Source organism: Rhipicephalus microplus, chromosome 1 (genome assembly GCF_043290135.1).
Source record: "Rhipicephalus microplus isolate Deutch F79 chromosome 1, USDA_Rmic, whole genome shotgun sequence".
Taxonomy (NCBI): Eukaryota; Metazoa; Arthropoda; class Arachnida; order Ixodida; family Ixodidae; genus Rhipicephalus; species Rhipicephalus microplus.
Genome location: NC_134700.1, coordinates 202491997 through 202518672, shown reverse-complemented (window position 1 = coordinate 202518672; position 26676 = coordinate 202491997). Strand labels below are relative to the sequence as shown.

The 26676-nt window shown below is 49.9% G+C and overlaps 1 protein-coding gene across 4 annotated transcripts in view; it reads left to right on the top strand.

Annotated features, from left to right (window-relative positions):
• The window catches only part of LOC119159755 (semaphorin-1A), a 164602-nt gene that overhangs the window by 112985 nt on the left and 24941 nt on the right, over positions 1-26676 (top strand). For all 4 annotated transcript variants that reach the window (XM_037412601.2, XM_037412602.2, XM_037412604.2 and 1 more), the window contains exons 3-6: positions 25214-25310; positions 25761-25806; positions 26285-26347; positions 26452-26562. In XM_037412601.2, the coding sequence (XP_037268498.2) occupies positions 25214-25310; positions 25761-25806; positions 26285-26347; positions 26452-26562 (317 nt within the window). The remainder of the gene's footprint in view (positions 1-25213; positions 25311-25760; positions 25807-26284; positions 26348-26451; positions 26563-26676) is intronic.

Sequence of the window (26676 nt, the reverse complement as noted above, 5' to 3'; positions counted from 1 at the left end):
TAGGAGTGTATCCATCACTGAACGCCAACTGAGTTGTGTTCTGTTCAGCGATTTGTTTATATTGCACTTGATCGTGCAGCACGACCGCTATGGCTCATCGACTACGTCGTTCTCCAGCCCTACAAATGTATCTCTCTCGATTGCCAGCGGTGCTTCGGCGATAGCGAAGTGCGAATATTCTCGTGTTTTTACACTGTCTGTAGGTCGAATCTCATCAATCGATCGATGGTTGTTACGCCGCAAACGGCGCTGTATTCATCTTGTCATCATTGCATTCTTTGGGTGCGTGGAGAATCCAAAAGGAAAATGCATCAGCCAGCGCAAGTGACTGAGTCTATACGGAATAGAACCACTGTAAACAGGTTCAGCATTGTACTATTTACGCGAAACTCAAAAAGAAACAAAAATGGTATTGAACATCCTAGGTGAGACTGAAAGAGACTAACGCGCGTGAGAGAAATGCGGGGAGGTTAATCCAACAGGGATCGCTACACTTTATTTCGCTTCCGGTTTCGCGCGTTCCTGCAAAAGCGGCAGAATTATCGCTCGGGCGCCTAGGATTAGTTGAAGCTCGCGTAAAAGTCTGCACGTAAAAATGTTCGAGCCAGAAGCTATCAGAAATATGCACCCGCTATTTGCAATCGCTTCTTGGTTATTTCGATAAAAAAAAAAGATGAAACGATTTTTTTTTTTCTTGTGGCTCTCGCGTGGCGCGAGGCCCTTCATTTCCTTGCGCAACTGATCAGGAATTCATTAATCGCGCACCGCGGCGGTAAAAAAATAATAATAAATACGCTGATGGCGGCCCGCCGTCTGTGCGGAATGCGGCCACGCATTCTTGGAAAGCCGCGGCATTTCAGCGCCCGATATAAATATCGCGGCCAGATTAATTACTGCCGCTGCGTGCGCGATCTGCCAAGTTTTATGTTATGTGTCACTGTTTATCGAATTGGATAGCACCTCGCCTGCACTTCGTTCAAGCTGCATATTGACAGATATCGTGTATAATGATCTCTCTTTCTCTCCCCCTCTCTCTATATCTTTCTCTCTCTCTCTCTCTCTCTCTCTATATATATATATATATATATATATATATATATATATATATATATATATATATATATATATATATATATATATATATATGTGTGTGTGTGTGTGTGTGTGTGTGTGTGTGTGTGTGTGTGTGTGTGTGTGTGTGTGTGTGTGTGTGTGTGTGTGTGTGTGTGTGTGGCATATGCGCGCTCGAATGTATGGTTTCGTGCCTTTATTACTGCCTCTTCGTGATCCACACTCGAGTGTCTTTCTTTTTCTTTCGTTCGCTTGTTTCTCTTTCTTTGCGGTGTCATTGTTTCGGAAGTAAATGCCGATGTAAATAGCAGGCAACATTGCGAACCCTGCGAACTGTTGGGTGTGCTTTTCGAAAGGAGGCTGCATTCGGGCTTATTGGACGCTTGTTATAATCTTGTCAGATGCCTCCCTTGCAATAACAGCCGCGTATACAGTCGTGTTAAGAAGAATCTCGGATCTATGTTACAAGCTCTCGGTTCGATAAGTTTATGTACACGTATAAAAAAAAAGAATAAAGTTCATCAATTTCGAAATTGCTGGGACAAGTTCAAAACGAGTTTTGGTAGCCATTTGCTGTCGTTGCAACAGATAATAAGTGATCTGACGAGAAAAAGAAATAGGGGATGTTACTGGACGTCTTTAATTGAAACGCAGTAAATATGAAGCAAAATGGAAATAATATCGACAAGATAACAAGTTGACGCCGATGAGAGTTAATCACGAGTTGCGCAATTTTAAGCGTGCATGGTACACACTATACCAATGTGCTACACTCTTAAAAAAAAAGGTTGCTAACTTTGAAATAGTAAACTGCTGTCACAACATTCACTACCTAAATATTAACTGCAGGTAGTAGATCACAGACATTCACTGCTTCTAGTATACTTCTGAGGTAGTAAAAGGGCCGCAATATGTAGGAGCGGAGTCATAGAGGTTATAACTGGTCCCGTTACTACCTTTCCTACTACCTTTATTTTAAGAGATAATGGTAACGGCGGTGACTGTTCCCCCTCGGCCGCTTTCTGGGGTATTTAGGTATACAGAATGTGCCACATAACTTGAGCCGAGAATTTGAAAGTGAAAGGCACTTAGGAGGCGAACTGAACCAAACGCATACTACTCGCACTAGCCTGTACGTACTCAGTCTAGTTTTTATTTCTCTTTATAATAATTAGTTATAATTATTAATTACCTAAAATTTTAGTATATGGGCTGGAAACCCAAAATGTGAACACTGTGATGTAGAGCGCTTTCAGAAACCAGCGACTTAATTGTTTCCTGTACGATACGTCTCACGCTGCTATTTTTTTTTCCACGTTGTAAAGAAAGCCTGCGAAACGTGAAAAGAAGCCGTGTAACGGACTGCAAGCACACTGCTATAGTGCTGCTATAGGCTTTCTTTACAACGCGGAAAAAATAATAGCGCTAGACGTATCGTACAGGAAACAATTATGTCGGTGGTTTTTGAAAGTGCTCTACATCTCAGTGTCCACATTTTGGGTTCCGAGCCCATAATTAAAAATAGATAATTAAAAAGAATTCATTAATTATTATGGGGAGAAATAAAAATTAGCCCGAGTATACCTACGGGCTAGTGCAAGTAGTACGCGTTTGGTTCAATTCGCCACTGAAGTGTCTTTCATTTTCGAATTCTTGGCTCAAGTTATGTGGGACACCCTGTTGTAGATGTGTGCACCCGCCCCTGGGAAGGGGTGTTTGCTGGCGCCACTCGCGGGCCGTGGCGGCGAATATGGATGGAGCGTTAATTCGGTTCTTGCTCGTTGCCGTTTGCGGACACCGAGAACAGTGACGGGGCGATCCACGAGCTGTCGTGTTGCCGCAATTGATCTGAAGGTAATGTGCGGCATACATATATGTACACTATACACGTACCTGTAAACTGCGTTGCTGTATATAGATAGAGCCATGCGCCATCATCTGTCAGCTCCCCTAGTAAGTGCCTCAGCGTACGAGCGACTCTCCTCCGTCTTCGCGAAAATTGCCCGCGGATTGCTCACTGAGCACGTCACGCGTTGCACTCGTTCTTCGTCGGCGAGGGACACACGCATGCCCAGTCATATACCGCGCTGTATATTCTCTGTAACCGCTGCTGCTTCTCGGAGTGCACGTGTGGGCTTGCTTGTTTACGAGCAGGAAGAAAGCTAGCCCTTGTGGGGCTCTCTTCGGCCTTCGTGATGAAGTTATTATTACTATTATTCTTGGCCGCTCGCTTATTTTCACTAAGCCCAACCCGGGCCGGGCATTTTCGGGATGGGACTGTGCGCTGTATAGAAGCCGCCGTAAGAATGGAGGATTGGCCTTGCTGCGTCATTATATACCGTATTCACTGGCGTATAAGGGCCGCCGTATAGCGTTCCATCATCCCTGTCTCGCGCTTTCGATGTGACTGAAATTCAGAGGAGGATGTGGCTTGAGCTGAAGGCTTTTCCCCTTTGCTGCGTCTTTTGATTAAAGACGTTTGTACTCTCCAGGCACGTAGGCAAAGGGGAAGAGGGAGGGGACACGTCTCATATCCCTCTCTCCGAAATATACGTCCACTCGACCATATTTTGTGGTAACTTTCTTTTCTTTTTTTTTCTATGAAAGGATTTTCTTTCGAACAATCAGGCCTTGCCCCCTCCCCCCGAAAGAAAAGAAAGAAATCCTAGCTACTTGATTGATTGATATGTGTGTTTAACGTCCCAAAACCCCCATATGATTATGAGAGACGCCGTAATGGAGGACTCCGGAAATTTCGATTACGTGGGGTTCTTTAACGTGCACCCAAATCTGAGCACACGGGCCTACAACATTTCCGCCTCCATAGGAAATGCAGCCGCCGCAGCCGGGATTCGATCCCGCGACCTGCGGGTCAGCAGCCGAGTACCTTAGCCACTAAACCCGCGCGGCGGGAAAATCCTATAGCAACTTGCCTGGCTCTCTGTGTCTCTCTCTCCGATCAAATAGCCCGCTCAAATAATGGCGGCGTCACGGAAAACGAGCGCTGTGTCTAGGTGTCTTCCTTTTGTACGTCAAACTTTTCTCGAAGAGTCAGTTAAGATGAAAAATGAAGCGGTGTTTCATTACTCGCTCTCCAGATGCGATTGTCCATTGTTTACACATAGGCCAATATTTGCAATGTACACTGTGTACATTATCAGACTCGGTACGCAGTTTTAATCAGTAGTCACACGCCGGAGTCGCGTACCTAAAGGTCATGGCAGTATTCCTAAAAACAAAACTAAAAAAAAATATTGCACGTCTTACGCGAAAAAGTACGGCACATGCGAGCCCCCCGGCGAAGCCCGCTTTAGAGGCCTCCTGGTGCTGTTATGCGAGCGAGTGCTCCCTTTGCTCGGAGAACTGGGGCGCTCTGTTGTAATCGTGTCGCCCGCCTTTGTTACGAAGTGATGGCAAGTCTTTTTTTTCTTTCGCTCTGCAAGAGAAGTAAGTGATTCCGCCTCCCATGTAGCCATGGCGTCGTGCCAACCTCATCTCGACGACCCAGAGTCGCGATGTCGCATATTGGGGAGCCGCCGACGAGATCGGCAGAGAGAGCGAGCGGGCTGGGAACATTGTCGCAATACTTTTTTTATACTATCCCCAGTACTGCCCTTGAGATACATTATCATGCGTGCAGCGAGGATCGAAATAACTTGACATGTCTCGATCGATGTATAGTCTATGTAGTCTCCCGTATAGCCACACTCCGCCACTATATACCATCCAACCATGCGTTTATATAGTATTTGCGCAACTTGTGCGTGTATGGGAGACTGGTAAGACAGGCGCTCTCTTATGTATCGCGAATGCTTTCGCTTGAGCGAGGTCCGCTTGTATTACGCGAAATCGGGAAGACGGACCGCCGTGCTATCCATTGTTTCTCTGAAAACGTATACACAGTGTCGATTCAACAGAACCTTAACGCTGCTAGCACTTATATTGCTAGCTATATATAGCCTTTCGCCTCTTTTGCGGCGCTTGTCAGATGGAAGTCATATAGTTTCGTGCACATAGTCTTAATGGAATGGCAAAAACGTTACGGAGATTCGATGGGAACCATGTGTAGCCATATGTTTCTTTTTCATGTCTTTTTTTAATGTATGCCTCACTAAATTTGTTGGCTCGTGCTAATTGCTATCGAAACAGTGAGATTCTTCTCGTTTTCCCGCCGACTTTCCTCTTGTCGGAGCGTTTGGAAAGAGTTGAAAGAATCAAACGGCGGGGCTGCTATATATATATATATATATATATATATATATATATATATATATATATATATATATATATATATATATATATATATATATATATATATACTGAAACAGATTACTTATTAGCGGCGGTCAAATTAACGGGATACAAAATTCGCAAAACGGAACGGCGAGCTACAACGAAGTCGGTACAGTACACAACTTCGAATAGACATCACGAATCACCCACTTCGATTCTTCGAATTTCGCCGCCATCGCGCATACCTTATCCCAAGCGGGAATTCGCGTTTCTTTAGCAAACACGCGATCCGCAATGTGTTGCGTGCACAACTGTGCACAATACGCATGCCGCGCACACGTCGGGGGTATGTATGGTCGAAGCAAGTGTAATCGTATAAGCGCATTTTCAAAAGCGCGCATGCCAAACTCATCCGAGCGTTCGCCTGATCTCTGTCAGATAAGATGCATGTACAAAAGCGGGGCTGCGCTTGCTTTCTTCGTTGTCATGCTCGACCTTGGACGTCTTTTGCGGCGAGGATTCTCTCGCCCTATTGAGCGGGCCTCTTCGCACCATCATCCTCCTTTTTTCGCGAGTCGAATTGATCAAGTGCGTGGCACTGAGGCCGCGACGATCGATGGCGCTTCGGAATCCTCGCGTCGTTGCGTGTGGTCTCTCCGGCTCTTTGTGTTCCCCCTCTTCGTTCCTTTTGTCTCTGCGTGCGTCCTCCGCATTGTGTCGGCGTGCGCCTTCTCCGCGTTGTTTGTGGGCACGTGCGGCGCTTGCTGCTTGCACATACTGCGTGTGGCGCCGCCTTTATTATTGAGAGAGAGAGAGTGGGTGTGGGTCTGCTATAGACGCGTGCGGATCGCCGTCTTCTTCCTGCTCGGTGTACTGCATGCAGTTTAATACAGGCTGCCCCCGATGTATGTGTATAGCGTCGTGTTCGAGAATGGCGTCGTCACACTTGGCCGCTTTCTCTCGCCCGCGCAGCCGTGTGCCGGTCGGTCTCTTCGGGGTTACCAGGTTAGTAGGGGTCGCCCGACGCGACCCCGCCTCCCATATTCGGCTCCGTCTCGCCAGCGGGACCACCGCTGAGACGAGTGCTCCGTTACGCCTTTCTCTCTCGAAGGGTTTCATCTGCGTTCGCGCGGTGCAGTTGAACCCGCCGTTGTATATATATAGTAACCACTGTATATTCGTCAGCTATTCCCGCCACGGGGGTCTAGATATGGTGCTCGACTGTTGACCCCGAAGGTCGCGGGATCGAATCCTGTCGGCCACGGCTGACGCGTTTTTGAGAGAACACCTTATGTTGAAAAAATCACAGCATATCCACGAGGTGAATGATGATGAGTAAAGCGAAGCTTCGGTGGGTTTAATCTGTAAACCTTGAATTCTCCATCCGACCAACAGTCTATCTGTCTGTCTGTGTGTCTGTCCGTCCGTCCGTCCGCACCTGCTGAGGGAGTCCTCGAACTAGGCGGTCACGTACCACGACGAACTATAGAGTGGACAGATCCATGGCTTTTGGAGATTCGCCCCTTAAAAAAATACCTCCACAGCCCTACACTACGTTCTTCCTCATAATATCTTAGTTTGGGGACGAAAAACCACAACGATCGTTATCGTTGAAGTTGGCCATGCAGAGTAAGCGTTATATACGCATCTATAATAAAACGACGCTTACGGTGAAGCTAAGTGAACGTGCTCGCCTTTCAATATCGCTAACGTACAGAACGAAGGTCAAGTGGACCTCATACAGTTTGCAACTCCATCCGCCAATGTGGCAAGAGACCAAGCTTACCAGGAAAATCGTGCGCTGTGCACTGGAAGGTCTACGCGTATAATTTTCCGCATTTGAGATAGCCTTTTCGTTTTAACATGCGAGTGTTGATGTTGTCTGCGTTTGCGTATCTTTTTGAAAGCAAAAGCAATATACGAAGTGGCGCGGTCTCCATTCCGAAAAAACCTGTTACGTCGTAAACAACACGCCGCAAGTCCACCGTCTCGGAGCAGTCGCCTCTCAATGCGCGTTTTGATGTGAGTACTCGCTCGTGTTTGTGGGAGCGCATCTTTATACCGCCACGCTTATCTGCAGAGGTCCTGCGGCTTACCTTCCATCGATAGCTGGTTTCCGGTTTTGAGAACTTGTGCCCGGCTATAATCTATACTCTTACTTGGTTGCCCAATGCGCCAACCTACGGCGAATCACCAAAGCTGCAGCTCCATTTGGTTGCATGCACTTTGATTAGTGTGTATAGCGGACATTCAGCTGTATCTACGCAAGTGGCTTCTTTCTTCTCGTTTCTTCTTCTGTAGCGGGTTCCCGGTTTACACTGTGCACGCTTTGTGCCCCGTGACCCGTGCTGGTGTCTCGTGCCTTTTTGACCTGCCCAAGGCCAACGCTATGTTCTGTGCTTTTCCTCGACGCTTGCCCGGAGGGATGATCCAAAAAGGAAGCTGCGCAATCGGCCGTTCGGCGACGACAAACGAGACCGCGCACACGCGCACGCACAGTGCATGCTGGGAAAGGAAGTGGAGCGCCGACGACTGCTGCGCCGCCACGCATCCTTGGTTCTTGTAGCGGCAGACCCGACGTCGCGGAGCCGTCCTCTGCGAGATCGCAATCTGTCCCTGGCGCGGATCCTTGCCGTGCCTTTGGTGCCGCTTCGCCCCGGCCTCTGCACGCATAGCGCGTGCCCGCGGCTAGCTCTGGCGTGTGTCTCAATGTTGCATGGGTGGCGTACTTTGTGCTTGCTGGGGGGTACATGTCCGCTTCCTACTTTTCTTTCTCCTCTGTCTTTTCTTATGCTCTCTCTCTCTCTCTCTCTCTCGTGGCTCCAAATAGTTCATCGAACGTTCTCCAGCGATGGCTACTGAGGCTACTTCTTCATAGAGACCGCTCGCGTGCTCTCTATCACGTGTGTATGTTTCCTTCGCAGCTGTCGTAAAACAACGCCGTCCTTGTCATAACCTGAAAAAGTGGAATCAATGTTTTAAGTGTTAATACACAATCGGACTGCAGCATGTGAATATATACAAGAGGCGCTAATACGGAATCACTCCCATACTTGTTGGTGAGGGGGAATGGGGTGAATTTCTGCGACTGGACTTGTGAAGCCAGTGATAAATACATCTACTCATATGTACTAAATGCAATCACGAACCAATATTGTCGAGTCATTGTGCATCCGTTGCGTTGTGGTTTTGCTTGTTTTATTATTCAATTGGAAGGTCCCGGGTTGATACGTCAGGACACACTCACTCCGAAGGACGGAACCGACATTTATTAACAGTAATATGACAACACGGAAAGCTAACAAAGACAAAAGATAACAGTAAGTACAATCGATCCTACCCCCCAGATAAAGTTACACAGAAATGCGCATGGTTGGTCGCGGAAAGTGAAGGAGCGGAGTCTCACCAACGTCGTTGACTGGACGCCTGGACGCGACATTCGGATGTCGAAGCAGTCGTCGTTGCCGTCGGCCTTGAGCAGCTACACGACCGGCTGTATCAGGAGCCTTTCTATGTAGTTGCTGGTGGAAGCTGGACCAGTCGACGGCTCATTTGAAGCGTTGGCTCCGAAGCAGAGTACCGGCCGGACAGCCTCGTCTGAGCTCGAGCCTGAAGTCCAACTGCTCAGGCCTGTCCACAGGCACGGGAACGTCAGTCCAGCCGCAGCACACCTGTGACACACCGCCAGAAACGCCAGCCAGCCACGGAGACCCTCAGGTCACTGGACGACGGAGTTTAAGAATGTTTAACGACTATGTTTAAGAATGAATTTACTGCTGCGACAGCTTCTTTTTCCTAGCGTTCTTCGGACAGTCGCGTGGCTGCCTCTTTTTGGCGCTTCGGTCATTTATGGTTTGTTCTTTCACACCCGTGCCAGCTTCTTCATTTCCTTCTAACCTGTCTCACGGCGCGCATTTTAAATTCCGCGCACTCCATCACAGTATCACTGCCACCGTGTCTGCGATCGCTGCTTTTTGGCGGTACTCACCTGGCAACTGTAGACTACTGTGGGAAGTGGCGCGAGAGTCGCTTCCTTGTCGACTGTAGCCAGCGCATAATACTTGATAACAGGCCGGATTCACGCATGCACACCGAGATGACCGGCGCCCCCCCGCCCCCTTTCGAAGCAATGTTTAGTACGTCGCGAAAGAGCTTCGCCGAGCGTGTCGCCGTGGTGGTTTGTCCGTTGCGCGCGTTCCGTGGCACTGCACCGACGGGGCCGGGGAGAGAAAGACGGAGCCCTTTAATGAGAGGAAGTGGCGGTTCGCGCTGAACTAAAGAAGGCCCCAGCGACTATCCAGCGGTGGGAACAAACAGCCTTTCTGAGGCCGCTTTCGTAATCGCCCTTGAATCGAGCGAGAGACGCTCCAGGGGCGTGTAAACGTTGAACGCAGCGCCGAGGATGCGAGAGGACGTCGACTCAGTATACACTGTACAGACACCGCGTGCACCGTATATACGGGGTGACCCTCCTCTTCTTAATTTTGCGGCGGCACGACGTTTCCTCTTTCCCACGGACGGTCCGCGGAAGGATAGCTGCTGGGCCTCTGGGCCCGGTCGGTCCGGTTGGGGTGTCCCCGATGTAAGTACACTCTCGGTTGTCTAGATACGTTCTCGTGCCCTTACTAGATTCGACGCTAGTTGGGTTTCCGATCACTTCGCGAAGCCAACTCCCGATCGGCTTCAATGGAGCCGTGTGTACATGTGAATAGATATAGTCGTCGCCGAGCTGATCCTGGACGGATTTTCATTCTGTTCGTCGGTGGCGCTCGTGTGCGGCGGTGGTTTGTAGGAGCGAGTTCATTCATTCATTTATTCATTCATTCATTGTTTATTCAGACAATAACAAAGATTACCTAGGTTGAAGGGACTAAAGGCAGATTACCTCTGCCTGACTGAGGCCCCTCCACCCATATACATTTGGAGTGATTCTCAAGTGGCACACGCATGATCAATTGCTATTTCTTCTGGTTACTGCTTTTATTATACTATTAATCTTGACGATGTTACAGTATATATTTCCCTGCATCTGTTACGTTAGTTAAGTGTATTTCAATACGCACTGCCGTTGCTGCTTGGTTGGGGCCCGCTGCCCTTGACCTGTATGCTTACAGCTTTCTTGCCTCAACATCGTACGTTGTGCGTGTTGTAAACAAAGCTTGACGCTATGTTCTGCAGCGCTTATACGGGAAGCACGGCTCAGCGCGCTCGTGTCATGGCTGAGCGTTGGAAGGAAAGAAGGCGGACGAGGAGAGTGTTTGACCTTAGCTCAGGTGCTTGTTTGCACGTCCCACGAGCGTCGTCGCGATTAAAAGCCCTGCTATTTTTTTTTTTCTTCCCTTGCGGTGTGTAGTGTTCGCGCGCCCGTGGCGAACCTCCCACTGTTTGCGTCGTCTTTTCGAGTTTCTACAAGGTCAATCTGCGTGTATGTGGCCTCTGCGCGAGCCTGTTGCTGGGCTTCGCGCACTGTCGTTCTCTCATCTTCCCGCTCAGAAGGTGCGTGTATGGCTGTTTCTTCTTCTATTTCTTTTTTTTTTTCGCTGTCCATGTGCAGTTAGGAACTACGAAACGAGCCGATCGAAACATATTGAATGGCATGCTGTAAAAAAAAAAAAGACAGGGTAAGCGTAACCAAATAATTTTTTGATTGACATGTGGGGGCGTAATCAAGATGGGTTCTTGTCTCTGCAAAATGCGAGCTGCGCGTGCGCTGATAAGATTGCACATACTTATGTGTACGCAGTCGTGTGCGCAGTTTCCTCGCGTGTAAAAATGTAGGTATGGTATTGCATGTGCTCGGGCAACCACGCCCTATGGACCGCTTATATGCGGCCTTTCCTGCGACTCGTACGATCTGGTGGCGAGTTACTAACGTTGTCACGAACGTTTATATCGGTGTGGTCTGGCAAACATCACAACAACTCGGAACGAATCACGACGCGCGTGTTTCTTTGTTTCCTCTCCCGATTCGATGTCTCCCTGGCTTCGTCTTTTGTGGCCGCAATACCAGGCCCGCCTCGGGCTGTTCGACCGGGGCAGTGCCGGTCGTCTCAACCAGACCGCGTTGATGAATTGCTCAATGGGAGCCGGGCTGCGGGAACACGACTTATTGCTTCGCTGCGTCCTTGAAGGACTGCCGGAGCCAGCTTTTATCGTGTGAACGGTGTCGGGCTGGCCGCATTGATTTGCGCGCCGTTTCGTGCTCGATAAAAGGCTCTGATAAATTGCAATGCGAGGGGATTGTATGAGAAGCACGCTGTCCTACTAGCAGGGCGAACAGGACTTTTATACGAATCCCAGCAGGTTGAAGTGTCATTTGTCTCGTTCGATGATCCGACAAAAAAAAATGTTAAATTTCGACTGGGCCCCCTTTGGCTGATCGAATGTTCCAGAGGACTAAACATGTATCATAATGTAATATATTTACAAATATATCGTAATTGATACGTTGCAGTTCAACAAGACTACAGATAACGTTTACCATACCTTCCTGCAGGCCTAGGAGTTCGGTGAACGTTATTTGTAGTCTTCTTATTGTTATTATTTGTTGTCTTCTATTGTAGGGTAATTTCGAAGTTCAGACATAGCATATCGCCCGCTGTGCGGCGGAGCAAGGGTGCCAAGCGCTTCCTCGCTACACCATTTTACGGCGTATGTATCGCACTTTGAGCATTGACCCTGCCGTGTGTTTTCTCTCTCTCTCTCTCTCTCTCTCTCTCTCTCTCTCTCTCTACCCGGGTAAGTATCTTTTCGGAGCGCTGATCGGCGATGAGCACGCACGAGCACACATACACGAAGTGTTTCTTCTGCGTGGGAGAAAAGGATTGACCCCCGTTTCTTTTCCGAGCGCTGGTGGGTATTGTAAGAGTTGGCTTTTATGAGGCGCTAGAAGAGAGAGAGAGGACATGATCCCCGCCAGCAGCGCGAGTAACAAAATCCAGAAGGGCTGTTGGTGGTCGGCAAAGGGGCGCCTTTCGTGGGGCAACTCTGGCGTGCCTCGTTGTCCCCCCTTTTTTCCCCCTCTCCCTCCGGTTCTCTTTTGTCGGCGCGGCGCGTCCCGACAAAACGCCGATTACGGCGCTGACAGCGTGATGAACACGGTTCGAAGCGGCTTCGGCTTGGTTTTCGTATACAGGGGGGACCGCCGCCCAAGTGACGTGACGACCGCATGCCTGGCTGATTTCTCTTCGCACTCCCCTCAGCCCCCCTGGAGCCGCCTTCTCTCGCATCAGAGGGACTCGTTCCTCTGACTCTTTCGATTACGTGTTCGCTTGTGTCTGTTCTTATTGTTCGCCCCCTCTCCTCTATCCGCCCCTCCCAGCCGCTGCTGCTCTTGTCTCCCCCTCCAATTTCGGATCCCTTCCGACCGAATCTCTTCTCCCCGTCGTCCCAATTCGCCCTCAGCTCCGCGCCCAGCAACCGCGCTATGTAAGCTTCTCGCGCCGAGCCATGGGCGTGGGACATGTATGTACGTACGTAAACGAACATCTCCGCGGCTGCACCGGGTCAGCAACCTTGGTCTCTCCTTGCCTTGCGCGAGATCGATCAAAGCGTGTACGAGCGAAGAAAGAAGAGGGCCAAACCCCGTGGGTGCTGTTTGGAATTCGGGTCTCCCGAGCCAGCGCTTTTCGGAGGAAGCCGAGCAGGGTCCTGGAGGGGGCGTGGTGCGTTATACCGTACAAACGCTGCGCCATGTCTCTCCACCGTTCCGTCGTGCTCAAACGCACGGCTTTGACGGCGCGGTCGGGTTGCGACTGAGGATCCCGGCGCAAATTGAACCTGGGGCGCCGCTCTTCGGAGTGACGCCTATTGTTTCAATCGCTGATGGCTGTCTCTGAACGCGAGGAATGCGTTTTGTCACCCGCGCAGCGCGAATGTTGTCGCCCCCCTTTCAACTCTCTCTCTCGCGCGCGCGCACTTTGCAGCCATGCCGGAAGTCTCGCGGTCTATAGGAGCAATTTTATTCGCTCTGCCGCGCGTCGTTAATTTGAACGAGAACGACGGAGATTATTTTTATCGTTTAGTTGCATTCTAGAGTGCACACGACGCTCTGGTTATTGAAAAGAAACCGTCCCACGCTGTCGAAAGCTTCCGTCGCCGCTAAATTGCCAGTGCCCTCATTAACGCACACTCGTCGACATGATTGCCTCGCCTGAAAGTAGTCACTGCTCATCGGAGGTGACATTTATGCACGTTCTTTTCGCGTCGAGATGTCGAAAGTATACATCTTTCGCATGATTAGACCGAAAATTCTCGTTTTTTTTTTAGCACCGGATAGGCGCTTGCCGCGTCACTCGACGCGGCGAACCGGCGCCACGTCCCGTTACATCATGTCCGCGCGTTTCAGGAAACGAAGGTGCGCACGAAACAGCGGGAATACCTCAGCGCCCGCTTCGCTCCGAGCCTCAATACGCTTCCGCCAATGAAAATCTGTATACACGAAACATTCGCGCCATTCATCACTCGGCACGACGGTCATACTTCATTTTACGCGAAGCTGATTTTCTCGTGCTGCAATCTTCCTTCCCGGGAAGTCGTGGGACGCGTGCCGCTGCTGCATGGGGCGAAGACGGGGCCGTCGTCATCTCCGAAGTACACTTGGCACCCCGTCAGATGCGAGGCAAGCGCGTGTGTGCGTGCGTAACTGTGTGTATCGCCACACACACACACACACACACACACACACACACACACACACACACACACACACACACACGCTTACATGCTTACATGCTTCTCTCAAGCACGCATGCGTGTATATATGTATGCATGCGTGCCAGCGGCGCTTTCGAGCCTCTCCTAGCTCACATCAAGGGCGAAGCTAGGCGGGCTGTTGCCACATGTGCCTGCGTAGACGTTGCCTCGCGCCTCGGGGCGCTCTCTCGAGGGTGCCGCGCGGTTGCCGGGGGACGGCCCCCGTTGCCGCGGCTGCCTCACATTTTCTTTTTTTTTTTCGCGCTTTCTACTCCTTTCTGTCCTTATGTATTTATTTTCTTTGCTCGATTCGATCGCTCACGCTTAGCTGCGTGCCGCCATCAGAGGGCGTGGCGCGATCTTCTGCGTGCGCGCGTGTGTGGTGCGCTCGAGCTCGTGAACACTGCATGTTGATGCCTGGCGACGTGGGCATTTTTTTTTTTAATTTTTCGCGAGTGACTAGACTCTGGACTGTTAGTGGGCGGTTTACACGCGTCTCTATTGTTACAAAAATAATAATAACAAGAAAGATTCAGTGATGCTCGTTCAAACATTCATTTCATTTCTCGCGCGTGAGAAAAAAAAATAATAAATGTAGCTCTGCACAATCCTGATGAGCAAGAAATCTCCGTTTGCGAGTGTGTGTGTGTGTGTGTGTGTGTGTGTGTGTGTGTGTGTGTGTGTGTGTGTGTGTGTGTGTGTGTGTGTGTGTGTGTGTGTGTGTGTTTAAATTTGAGGCGCTCAAGCCATATTGTTAAAGCACGCTTTTTGAGGCAATCTCGTCTAGCTTCTTAGACAGAAATGCACTCGTATCAACACTTCGGTGGGCCAGAAACGGCTTCTTCCACAGTGAGCGTGTAAAAAAAATACGAATTGCGCAAGTTGGCTAACTAAACAATAATTGAAAAAAAAATGCGTTCACTGCTGTATTTCTTGGTTATACGGTGTAACATAACTTTGTTAATTGGTACGTGTCGAGTAAAGCTTCCATTTGCTACATCACGTGCATGGGTCTTTTTACTGAATTTAATTCTGGAGTTTGAGAGTATTGTGGCTTGTGATTATCGTTGCTAGTGCCACCGGACGCCCATGCGTTTTTTTTTTTTTTTTCAATGGAACAAGATGCATGGCATGGCGCTAGGTTGTGGAGGTACCATACTGGGGGACTCCTCTGAAGGTCACAGTGACGTCTCCTTGTCCACCCCGCCTCCCCTTCTCGCACAAGACACATCCAGTCTTTTAGGTTTCAGAAATACCAAGCCTTTTTCATAACGTAGAACCACTGTCAACATGGCTCAGCGCCTGGGCGTTTCACTGGATAACTCGGAATCCATTATATAATGTCTTCGTTCAGGTTTACATCTGGCAATCGCAGGCAATACACACGCTACAGAACACTTCTTGGCCGGGCGTACTCGCTTGTGTGAAGTTAAGTATTCCTGTACGTCCCGAAACCACCATACGATTATGGTGCATTCAGACGACGGACCGAATCGGGATGTGGCGGGACGGACGGCGCGTCACGTGACCTCACATCAGCGATTTCCCTCGTCCGCGACTCGTCCGCGCGGCTCGCGGACGGATGAACCCAACCTGTTTCTCACATCGGGATTCTGGCGGGGGAGAGCCGGTACTTCAGCGGAATAGCTTGGGGTCGGTGGCAACCAGTACACTTTTCGTCTGCTCGCGGCATGTCTCCCATGGCTCGCGGACAGCTGCATGACTGGTCGGCATCATCTACGCTTGAGCATTGTTTACTTAGTTTCCGGAGACTTTGTTCTCAGGTAATTAAATATGCAGAAATCACTTTTGGTGGTTCGGGAAATGTCGCCGCCGTCGCTTAACACGCGAGATTCTTAGCCGTCATGGTGGTGAAATATTCCAACTTCTGCAACCGGCGACGTGCCGCTTCTAAAAAAAAAAAGGCGGGAGACACGTTTAGAAGTTCTACAAGTGGGGAATAATGTAGTTGAAAGAATATCCTGCTAGCAACTCCCTTTTCTCCTGAAAGAATAACACTACTCATTCATTTGTCACAACACGACAGACATTGCAGCCAAGCTTCGCTTTTTGTGGGCATCCATGTTGAATACTCTCAAACCGGTCTGCTGCCAGCGGGCGCAGGTGAGCGCCGAATCTGCTGTCGAGGGTAATCCGGCTGTTTTCCCCTAGGACACCGTCCGTCGTGTGGATGCGCCTGCAGGCGGACCATCCGCGGATTAGCTGTCCGCGTCCACGACAAATCCGGATTCGGTCCGTCGTCTGAATGCACCATAATGAAAGACGCCGTAGTGGAGGGCTCCGGGAATTTCGACCACTTCGGGTTCTTTAACGTGCACCCATCTGAGCACACGGGCTTACATCATTTTCGCCTCCATCGAAAATGCAGCCGCCGCAGCCGGGATTCGATCCCGCGACCTGCGGGTCAGCAGCCGAGTACTTTAGCCACTAGGCAAACGTTCTCGCAAACGGCACGATCGTATAGAAAGAAAGACTCGATACAGTGTCCCGATTGTGTCTGTACGCGTTGATACCTGCAGCGCGTCCTCATTCCGTTAATGAACGAGCCGCGGCATGCAGCGAGCTGTCACCGAGCGTTGTCCGTCGCCGCAGGCGTCCATGCATGTGACGGCGACGAGCCTATAAGGCCGGAGTGGTGGTGGCGGGTCCGGAAAACGGGCAGTTTTCAGATAGCGAAATAAAACCCGAAAAGCGGGGAGAGGGTTGGAACAAGGACGAAACAAAGCTTATGATAATGAAGAGGAAACGACGACGGCTTCGCTCGTCGGCCGTACACGCATGCATGCACGTGTTTCCGTTTGTGCATTATGCGTAAAGTACAAATGCGTATACACACACTCCGGCATTTATGCAGGTTTGCGACGTGCGCGCTTTGGACGCGGCGGGACGTACTACTCTCAACATGCCGCGTTGGGGGCAATTACGGCCTCGAGGCTAATTGCGAGTGCTGATAGGGCGGCGTGGCACAGATTGCGCCCTTGTAATGGTCCTCGCGCGGTCTGTTTCCTAAATGAATTCGCCGCTTGCTCGCTGGCCGGAGTGAGGAAGTGCGCAAGGGGAAGGGTGTGGGTGCACACGTGTGGCTGCAGCGTGGCGCCGCTGATGTCCCCCGGACGTCGTCGAGCGTATCTGAAGCGCCCTCGTCGCGATCCTCGATGTGTTTTGCGCTGGCACAGCGCAGCCGCTGGCCTGCCTTGCTCCGAGTGTGTCGGGAGAGCATAGGTCCGTTCGATTCGCCTGCACCACGTGAACCAGTTCACGAGGTGCTGCACCTTGCCATTCGTTTCAGCGGTGCAGCAATGACGACCGCTGAACCCTGCCATTCGTTTCGAAAGGTGCAGGATAGGTGCAGCACCGGTTCATGATTTTCCTGCACCTCCTTCGCTGACGGTGCCGGCTTGGTGCAGGCGCGCGTGCAGCTGAGCAGACGACGCAGCACTTAGACGTAGGTGGCTTAGGCGCCGTACCCGCCTCTACAAATGCGGTGTGTTTTGCCAAGATGTTTGCGCCTCATAAACTGTCCGCATGTTCGATTTGCCATCGGTCAGTGTTTGCTGAACGGTGTAAATTAAGCGAAAAGAAATAAGGCCTGCACCTTGTCGGCACATCGTCATTCGTTTCGGGTGTCGTGCTGTGCCTGCACCGCTGAACTCACGCTGCACAATTTCTGAACTTCGCGTGCACAGCCGTGAATTGGTTCCGACCGGTGCAGGTGAATCGAACGGACCTCATATATGGGCAGTGATGCCAACCCAAGGAGGGGCTGTTATCCCTATAGATTGACCCTCGAAAAATCCCTAGATTGCTAGAAAAATCCCTATATTATAATTTAATGCCGTTATTCAGGCTCGTCGACTCTTAACAACGTATTAAAATAGTGCGCTCTGCGGCCAGATTCTTGAGGATCGGGTTGAAAGTACAAATCGTCATTGATCATCTTTTAATGCCTTTTTTTTTCTTCACGTTCTGGGGAGTTTCTTATAAAGTGCTTGCAAATGGCACCCGTTGCCACTGAGACAGATTTGCATGACAAATTCATTTTGCACATACAATAAAGACCTAGATATTATCATTCGGGCCAAACACAATTCTGTAGCGACTTTCTTGTACATGCAGCTTGACAGCTGTTGCTTTTTTTTTCTTAATTTTCCACATCTGCATTCACTGTTGCAATATTTCCAGCAGACGTAAGTGAGTACTCTGTTACTGGCTGATAGCGGCTCCTTCCCTGTGTACTTTCGATCAGCTCGCTGTTTGGCCAAATCTATTTGTAACTTTTTCGCTCTCATGTAAACGGCATGATGGCAAGACTCAAACACCCGAACAGTCTTCTTGTCTTTTTTCAACACACCGTTTCCACATTATCGAACTCATACGGTCCGCACCACCTTACCAAATCTTGAGTCCTATACTTTCGCTTTGTTCTTCTATAATATTCCTAGTCATTTCACATGGAGACATAGCTCGTTGAAGGGACGCAGTGTATAATCTTGACACATGTTCATATGCTCTACAAGACAAAATTTATGATTGATGATTGATTGATATCTAGGGTTTAACGTCCCAAAACCACTATATGATTATGAGAGACGCCGTAGTGGAGGGCTCCGGAAATTTAGACCACCTGGGGTTCTTTAACGTGCACCCACATCTGAGCACACGAGCCTACAACATTTCCGCCTCCATTGGAAAAAGACAATATTTATCTTTCTTTCACTGCGGAGCGATAACTTAGGGAGCTCATGATATGCACATGCTTAGCTCTTACGACTAAAGAGTTTAATTTTCGCCGGACTGTAATAATCTCGTGTTACGATACTGATATTCCCTTCACAAAGTCTATAAGAACACTGAGACACTCCTAAATTGAAAACAAAACAAAAAATATCCTAATTCTTTTTTAGTTAAAAGAGCGTGAATCTTTAGATCTAGGGATAAATCCCTAGGGTTGGCATCACTGGCTGTAGTTTCTCGTAACGCCCTCGCTCCTTCCACAGGACCGGCGTAGCAATGCACCCTTTCCACTGTAAACTTACCTGTCCTGCGATGCACTTAGCCCGTCCAAGTGTAACTTCCTTGCGCATTGACGCGGAAAACGTAGACTCAACTCTCTCCATATAAACACAAGCCCCGGCGCGTGTGACTAAAACCTCGTTTTCACTGCATGCATGACCTGAGGTCTTTGAGTGAGCATCACAGGGAAGCACATATGTAGATTACGGACAGGTTCTATGCGCCAGTGGTGGCGAGTTCGAGTCCCTGCAAACGGCCGCTTTCGGAATTGGGCGCCCGGCGACTCACGCCGAGTTTTCTTCTGATGACTAAGTCTTGGTAGTCTGCGAAGAAAAGTTGTGTGATTGTTTAGTTTTAATAACAATTGCTAATTGCTGGAGTTTCACTTATACAAAACACGATTTACTGATAACGATTACGAATCACGGTGCGAAAGGTTCGCAATGACGGCCGTCAGGGCAACTGTTCATGAACTGCTCATGAAGTAGAGTTATGCTCCGTGGGTCACAAATTGTGGCTGGAATTAAGGCTTAATAACACCGCGTTATTTTGTAATTTTGTGCAGTTCCGGGTTCCCAAGTTGATTATGATGGTTAACAATTGATACATCTCGTCAAAAGCGTCCCATATTACAGCTCTTAAAGAGTTCACTATAAAACGGACCCGAGCGCATTTATTGCAGCGATTGATTGGACGGCGGTCGTCTGTGTATACAAGCCAATCCTCCACACGGGAGATTCGAGAAGAGTTCCCCCTTTTCATCTACCTCTTTAATGACGCCGTCACTGTACTCGCGGATCAAATCTAGCTCGGACACCTTCTTCGGCTGTCATCCACAACCCGATGTGTCACAACCGTGCCAGCAGTATCGTTTCCGCTTCGTTCCCGTCTCTATCCTCCAACATCCTCTTCCCTTATTATTGTTTTTTTTACTTCCCGGCTATATCTGGAGTACACTATAACCACCTAGCTTTTCGCAAGAAGAGAAGTTCGCGACGTATAGTGGCGGCTCCGTGACACAGGAGAGCCTCCTGGCCATCCAGCTCCGCAGCCGGTGTCAACCCTTTTCCCGAAAAAAAAATAGGAAACAAGAGGGAACCCCGGGTGGTATTTTTGTCATTTATTTCCTGGCTCTTGGCAGGACAGGCTAGCTTCCTGTGAAAGGAGATGCGGTCCACGGTGAGCGCAGCTGCGCGCGATTCCCGGAAATTGGCCGCACTGGCGCGCTGTCACTGAGCCGTGTGCGGCATCGTTTCTTCGGGACGCTGCTGTGCGTAGACCCCCTCCTCCTTGCTTCCCGCGTCTCGAGAACGCCTCGGGGTGGACATTCCGGGCGGCGATCGACCGCCTCGCCTTGGCACTCTTCTTCTTCCGTTATATATACCTGCTTCCCCGTCTTCGCCGCAGTAAGCGTCCGCGCTGTTCCCGCGAGAAGAGAGTGAGAGAGCGGATCGCGGGAAAAGAGGGAGAAGCGGCCCGGGAATTCGGGTCGCGAAGACCGACGATCCGCTCTCCGCCGGAAAAAAAAAAGGAAGCTCGCGATGTGGAACCTGAGCCCCGTCTCTCGTTCTCGCTGTGCCAGAAATGACGTTGGTCGCGCTCCTGTTCCGCCAACGCATCGCCATTCTTTTCTTCCATTCTGTCCTTATTTTTTGCCGGCGCAGCGCCAGTTCTGTGCTTTGAGCGTCATGTTCCGGGAGTTCATACTCCAGCGGTATAGCAGAAGTTCGACCTCCTCTTCTGTCAGTCGCGAACGAAAACTGAGGAAACCGGGGCTTTGGCGCTCTGACATTATTTCGAGGGAATCGAGTGAAAGACTTTTTTTCCCCTGCGCGCGCATGCGGTGTGAGAATAGGATAGTGGAATGTCTTCTTTCAGATCTTCTGAGATGGTACGTGACGAGTAGATACAGATGACTATGCAGTGCAAAGACGCTGCAGGTCATTGAGTTGCATCTGTAACCGTACTTTCTTGGTAAGCCGAACGAAATATGCACAAATGAGGTGCATGAACTAGTGAAATACTGCATAGACAAGTAATCGTTGACGACTTTCTGTGTTCAAAACGGACGACTCGTTCACTAAACTGCGAAATGGATTTGGGCTTGGAAAAGACGAATTGGGAAATCTTGGAAAGCTACAGAGGTGAATCGTGGCGTGTTTAGGCGTGCATTGTCATGCGTCGAAAGTATAATCTGAAGAGTAATGGCGCCGTTGCTGAGACGATGGTGTAGACGTTGCGTGCTTGCTTGCCCTTGATCGCATGGCGCTAACCCACTACGGAGGATTGGCCCAGAAAGTGCGGTGGTTATCCTGAGCAGCCACCTGCATCTACGACGACGAAGAAGAAACGACGGGTGTGGTTCCATCCACGTCGTGGGCCAGCGGCTCGGCTCCGGGGTCACCATGTACGCCGCCAGCGGTAGCAGCAAGCGCTTCGTGACGGGGTTTCCGTACATCGCCAACTGGACACTGGTCGAGTTCCGACGCGAACCGCCGGCGGACCGCGTCTGTTCGCTGTGCGGCGTACTGGCCGGCGAGACCCTGCGGGCGCCGTGCAAGCACGTGTTCTGCCGCCGCTGCTTCCAGAGCCTGACGACTGGCGAGCTCGTGGTGTGCTGCCCCGTTGACGGCACAGATTTCGGCACCCAGCAGGTGCGCCTGGACCGCACGGCGCCCGACGTGTTGCGTCACTACCCGGTGGGCTGCAAGAACAAGGGTTGCCTGCACGTCCCGACGCTAGCCAGCTACGAAAAGCACATAGCGCTGTGCGAGCACCAGCTCGTCCTGTGCGAGCTGTGCTCGCGGCGCCTGCAGGTGTCGCAGGTCCTGTCGCACGTGCGCACAGAGTGTCGCAAGGTGGCCTCCAAGGGCGTGCACGATGCGTCGAGGAACCCCGCAGCGCTGGACACGGCGGGAGCCGTGGGCGGAGACGCCCGCGTCGACACCCCGCACGCAGACCGGTGCGAGATGGTCAGCCAGGAGCTCAAGTCGCTGCGCATGACCATCCACGAGGAACTGCTTTCGTTCCGAACCGCGCTGCAGGAGGCCAGGGCCTCCCTGGCCGAAGGTCAGCTCGAGTGGAGGAAGCACTTGGCGGACGATGAGACCGCGGCGCAGCACCTCATGATGGAGTCCGTGGGCGACACGCTGAGCCGCGAGCTGGGCGCCGTGGAAGAGGACAGTCCGCCGTCGTCCTGCTACGTCTGGAAGGTCGTCGACTTCGCTCGCATGCGCCAGGATGCCCTGGAAGGGCGCACGACGTCATTCAGCAGCGACGCCTTCTATTGCGGAGGCGCGGGCTACCGCGTGTACCTCCAGGGCAGCCTGGGCAACTCGGCGGAGATGGGCAAGCCGTGCCTCGGGCTGTACTTTGTCCTTACCGCGGGATCTTTCGACACCTCGCTGAGCTGGCCGTACGTGCAGAAGACCTCGTTTGTTCTCATCTCTAACGTGTCCGAAGGCACGTACAATATCCAGGGAGACATTCGTCCGGAGTCCGAGGGTGAGGAGTGGGGTCACTGCTTTCGCAAGCCCCGACCGGGCGAGGACAACGAAGGATTCGGCTTCTCGCAGTTCATCACGCTCGAAGATTTGGCCAACCCGGAGTACGGGTACATCAAGGACAACGCCTTCACCATCCACTTCCTGACGCAGCTCAGGGTCTAGCATCGGCGGTGACGTGGTCAGCGACGACAACTGGAAGCGTAGCGCACCGGGCACGAAATAAAAATTGATGCCTCCTGTGTTTTAAGCTGTGGTTGCTTATTCGCAGATGTTGAAAATATAATGTAGGATCGTGTGTGGATAACTTTTTTTTCTTCGATAAGGAAATAATATCCTCTGCGGCTGGTATATTGTCCTAACTTCATTCCTGTCTCTTGGAAATGAGCGCATTTCATGGAACAAGATAGTCTCGTCAATGAATATGTTTTACTGGATTCTCTTGTTGCCTGTTTTTTTTTGCGTACGGTAGATTCAGCCATCCTTTATGCATGTTGGTGGTATGTTCGTGTACGCGTAGATATTAAATATATGCATAAAAACACAAGGGTGGGCGGGACAAGGGTGGGCGCGCGCACCCAACACCCCACCCCCTTGGCTACGCTAATGGTGTTGTGGCCTGGGTGAGACTGCAGGTTGCCGTGGGTGTACTTGCGGGCTATATCTGCGGCATAATTACCGCGAGAGTACCCAGTAAATCCGCAAATATGTGCCGTTTGGGCGGGTGTTTCATATGGTGAAATCTTCTTCCACTAAGCAGCCAGACGCTTATTGCGTATTCAACCGTGGCAGACCAGGAGGGCTCGCGCTCGCATTTCGAGTTATGTCTTCACCCGCGGAAAGAAACGCTGAAAAGGGCGAGCGACGTCGCGACCGGCGCAGTGTGGCCCCACTCCGAGGAGTCGCGTTCGTTGTTGCGTAGTTGGGCAAACGCGGATTGCGAAAGCTGTTCACACACACCGTGTGGAACTGCCAGGAGTGGCGCGGCGGAAGCCTCGCCGCATGATCGGCCTAGCATATGAGATCCACGAAAACACACAGCAATGCACTCGTCCGGTGTACGGGGGCGACGATCCCACACCGGGCCTCGAGTTTTTTTTTTTTTTTTCCCCCATTTCGATGGTTTCGCTTCGGTGCATGGCGCCTTTCAAACAAATCTTGCGAACGCTCCGTCTGCGTGTTCTTTTGTTGTCTGCGTCTTCTTTTGCGTGTTGTTTTGTTGCTGCGTGATCGCTTTGTTGTCTTGTATGGCGTGGTTCTGAGGCTGGACGCCTCGCGCACAAGCCACTACTCCGTTGACTGCCGCGGTGACTGGCGATGGAAACTGCCGCGCGAGTGCGCTCTCTCCCTCTGCTGTGTTGTGGTAAAGCATCTGTCTAGTCGCGGGCAACTGTCCGACGCCGTCCAGGAGTCGGCGCGCGTTACGAAAACAGTATGGCGCAAGGCGTCGTTTTGGGACGACGTGCCAGAGTCTACTTTTATTTACTTATCTTCTTTATTCGTTCATTGCGCCTTGCTCGAGATGACTGCCTTCGCTGCGGCCCTTCCCTCGCCGTGTACTACTCGAGCAAGCACTGATGAGGCCGGTCGAGCGCCGTAGTGCCTTGTACGTGCCTCGTTACGCGACGTACACATAGAATTGGTGCGCCGCCCGCGCATATGCTGACGTTCCCTCTGAACGGCCGCGTGCACCGGTTTCTCGCTCGCTGGGCACATTGTTCGTGACGTACTCGACGAGGAGAACGCGAGGCGGCTTTGTGGCACGAGGGCACTGGTCCGTGGACCTTGTGATTTGGAAGAGAATCGCGATGCAGTCTTTGTAGATGCGGATGCATGCGTTGGCACGGGTCTGTCGTGCATTGCACACAACGGTCGACTCTGTCTGTCCCGAACGAAGGCGCACACTTGTTTAATTAGGCGGCTGCAAGCAACCAGGCAAAGCACATGCAGATCTGCAGTTGCCTGGTTGCCAGATTGTTTCGAAGAGACACTCGACCTTTGTCTGTGTACGCGTAAAATGTGATCCATGGAGCCTTTTCGCATTTAGATATCCGTCTTCTTAAATTGTGAACAGCAATCTGCATGCCTAAACTCTGCACTAATTAAACCTTCTGGGTTGATGGTGTGTAAGCATTTGCATCACATGTAAATGCGCAGAAATTCGCTAAACATGAAGACCCATCGTTACAGCTTCTGCACGCCGTGATTAATGATTTGATCCCCCGAACGATACGCCCTCCAGGTCGATTCTTGATTGTTTCCAAGTTTTCCCTTTTTTTTTTCTTGCCTTTGGACAGTGGATTTATGGAGCGAACTTGATTTGTCTTTGTGCAGACTCACTGCTGAGAAATTAAAGAAAAGAAGCTCGTAATTATGTGTTAGTTGAATTGTATATTTTTAATGTGTCGAACATTTGTACTTTTGCCTACTGCATCTCAGGAACTGCCAGCAGTATTTGAAAATAAAAAAAAGGACAGGGCGCAAACACTGCAGCCTGAACTTTCCTCAGCAATGACAACCACTTTCATTTCATGTGTCGGAGGAGCTACACAACTGCATATGTAGAACATTTCTGTACATATGTTACAGTTGCACTGTGTGTTGCATGTTGCTTGTTTCATTTGTCGCTCCCATGTCGTTAACACATTCTCTCTCGTTTTTTCTTTGCTGTTGCGCAGCTCCAGATCTGATTGGGAAATTTCGTGGCAACCAGACACACAGTGACCACTTTCGTCTTCTAGAGCAGGACGGCCACAACCTTCTTGTTGGGGCTAGGTGAGCTCTATTATTAATCATCATCATCATAATCATCTATTTGCAATGAATTCATATCTTTAGGACAACACAGAGCTCACTGCTCTTTTAAAAGATACACACATCATTATCTAAAATGTACTTTAAACAAAATTGGTTGCTTTGTCGACACTGCTGATAGTGTTTCATGCATGTGCATTTAAACCTAGATAATTGAAACATATTCTGCTTTCTTCTTCATTACTTGATTGAGATAGCTATGTTTGCATTCCTGGCTATTCCTGCTCTTTTGTTGCTCATATGCAGAATGTATTATATTCACGAAAATCAGGAAACCTGGAAATGTTTCTTGCTATCGTTGCTTAATTTCTTCTCTTGCATACATGAAGGACTGTATAATACCAAGTCTCCTTGAAACTTTTTTGCTCAGACGTCTCCTATATCTGCATGATTGTAACTTTTCATTTCTAGGAATGTTGTCTACAACATCAGCCTCACATCGCTGGAGTTACAAAAGGTGAAGTCCCACATTCTTGCAAATTCTGAAAGGCTTTTCACTAGTATGTTGAATGATCGTGGCAAGCATTGCTGGAAAGAATTGAAATTATTGTGGTTATAGCAGTCAAGCAATCTGATTATTAGCATCTCACGATTAATAATTTTATCAGGAAAGGTCTAGATATACAACCATATAAAAGTCATTAATAGAGCAACACACCTGGGTAAGCAAAAAACAGCTGAAGGAACAACTTTAGTAATACGCATGAAGCTGGCTTTATCGGACATGTTCCTGAATGAAGCTGACTGTAGTTCCTTAAAAAGGATAGTTCCTCAGAAAGAAATAAAAACAAGAAGATCATCTTTGTATGCAATATGTCAAAGTACTGTTCTTGAATTTTGATCTTTGAACTACAAAGATATAAGCCTCGTGTCTAAAGATAAGCAGGCTTATTCTTAAGCTCCCTATGAATTGAAAGACTTCATTCACCTTGCAGAAGCTGGAGTGGTTTTCTGAAAGTAAAGATATCGACATGTGCAAGCTAAAAGGAAAAAGCGAGGTAAGTAATACAACCACAATTGCTCTTTACCGCTTGACCTTACTGTAGCAAACCAAAAATGTTTCTAAAATGGTTAACAACTTGCAACATTTTTCATTTTTCAGGAGGCGTGCCAGAACTACATCAGAGTGCTGGCGAGAAAATCTGAAACAGTCATTTTTGTCTGCGGCACCAATGCCTACAAGCCGCGCTGCAGGGACTATGTGATATCTCCGGTGAGGAATGTTTCGCTAAATTGCATGGCTTTCCTTGAAACAAAAGTGTGTTCGTTTTTGTTATGACAGTTGTATTAAGCTTTTTGTAGATATACTATAAGCCTTAGTAAATGT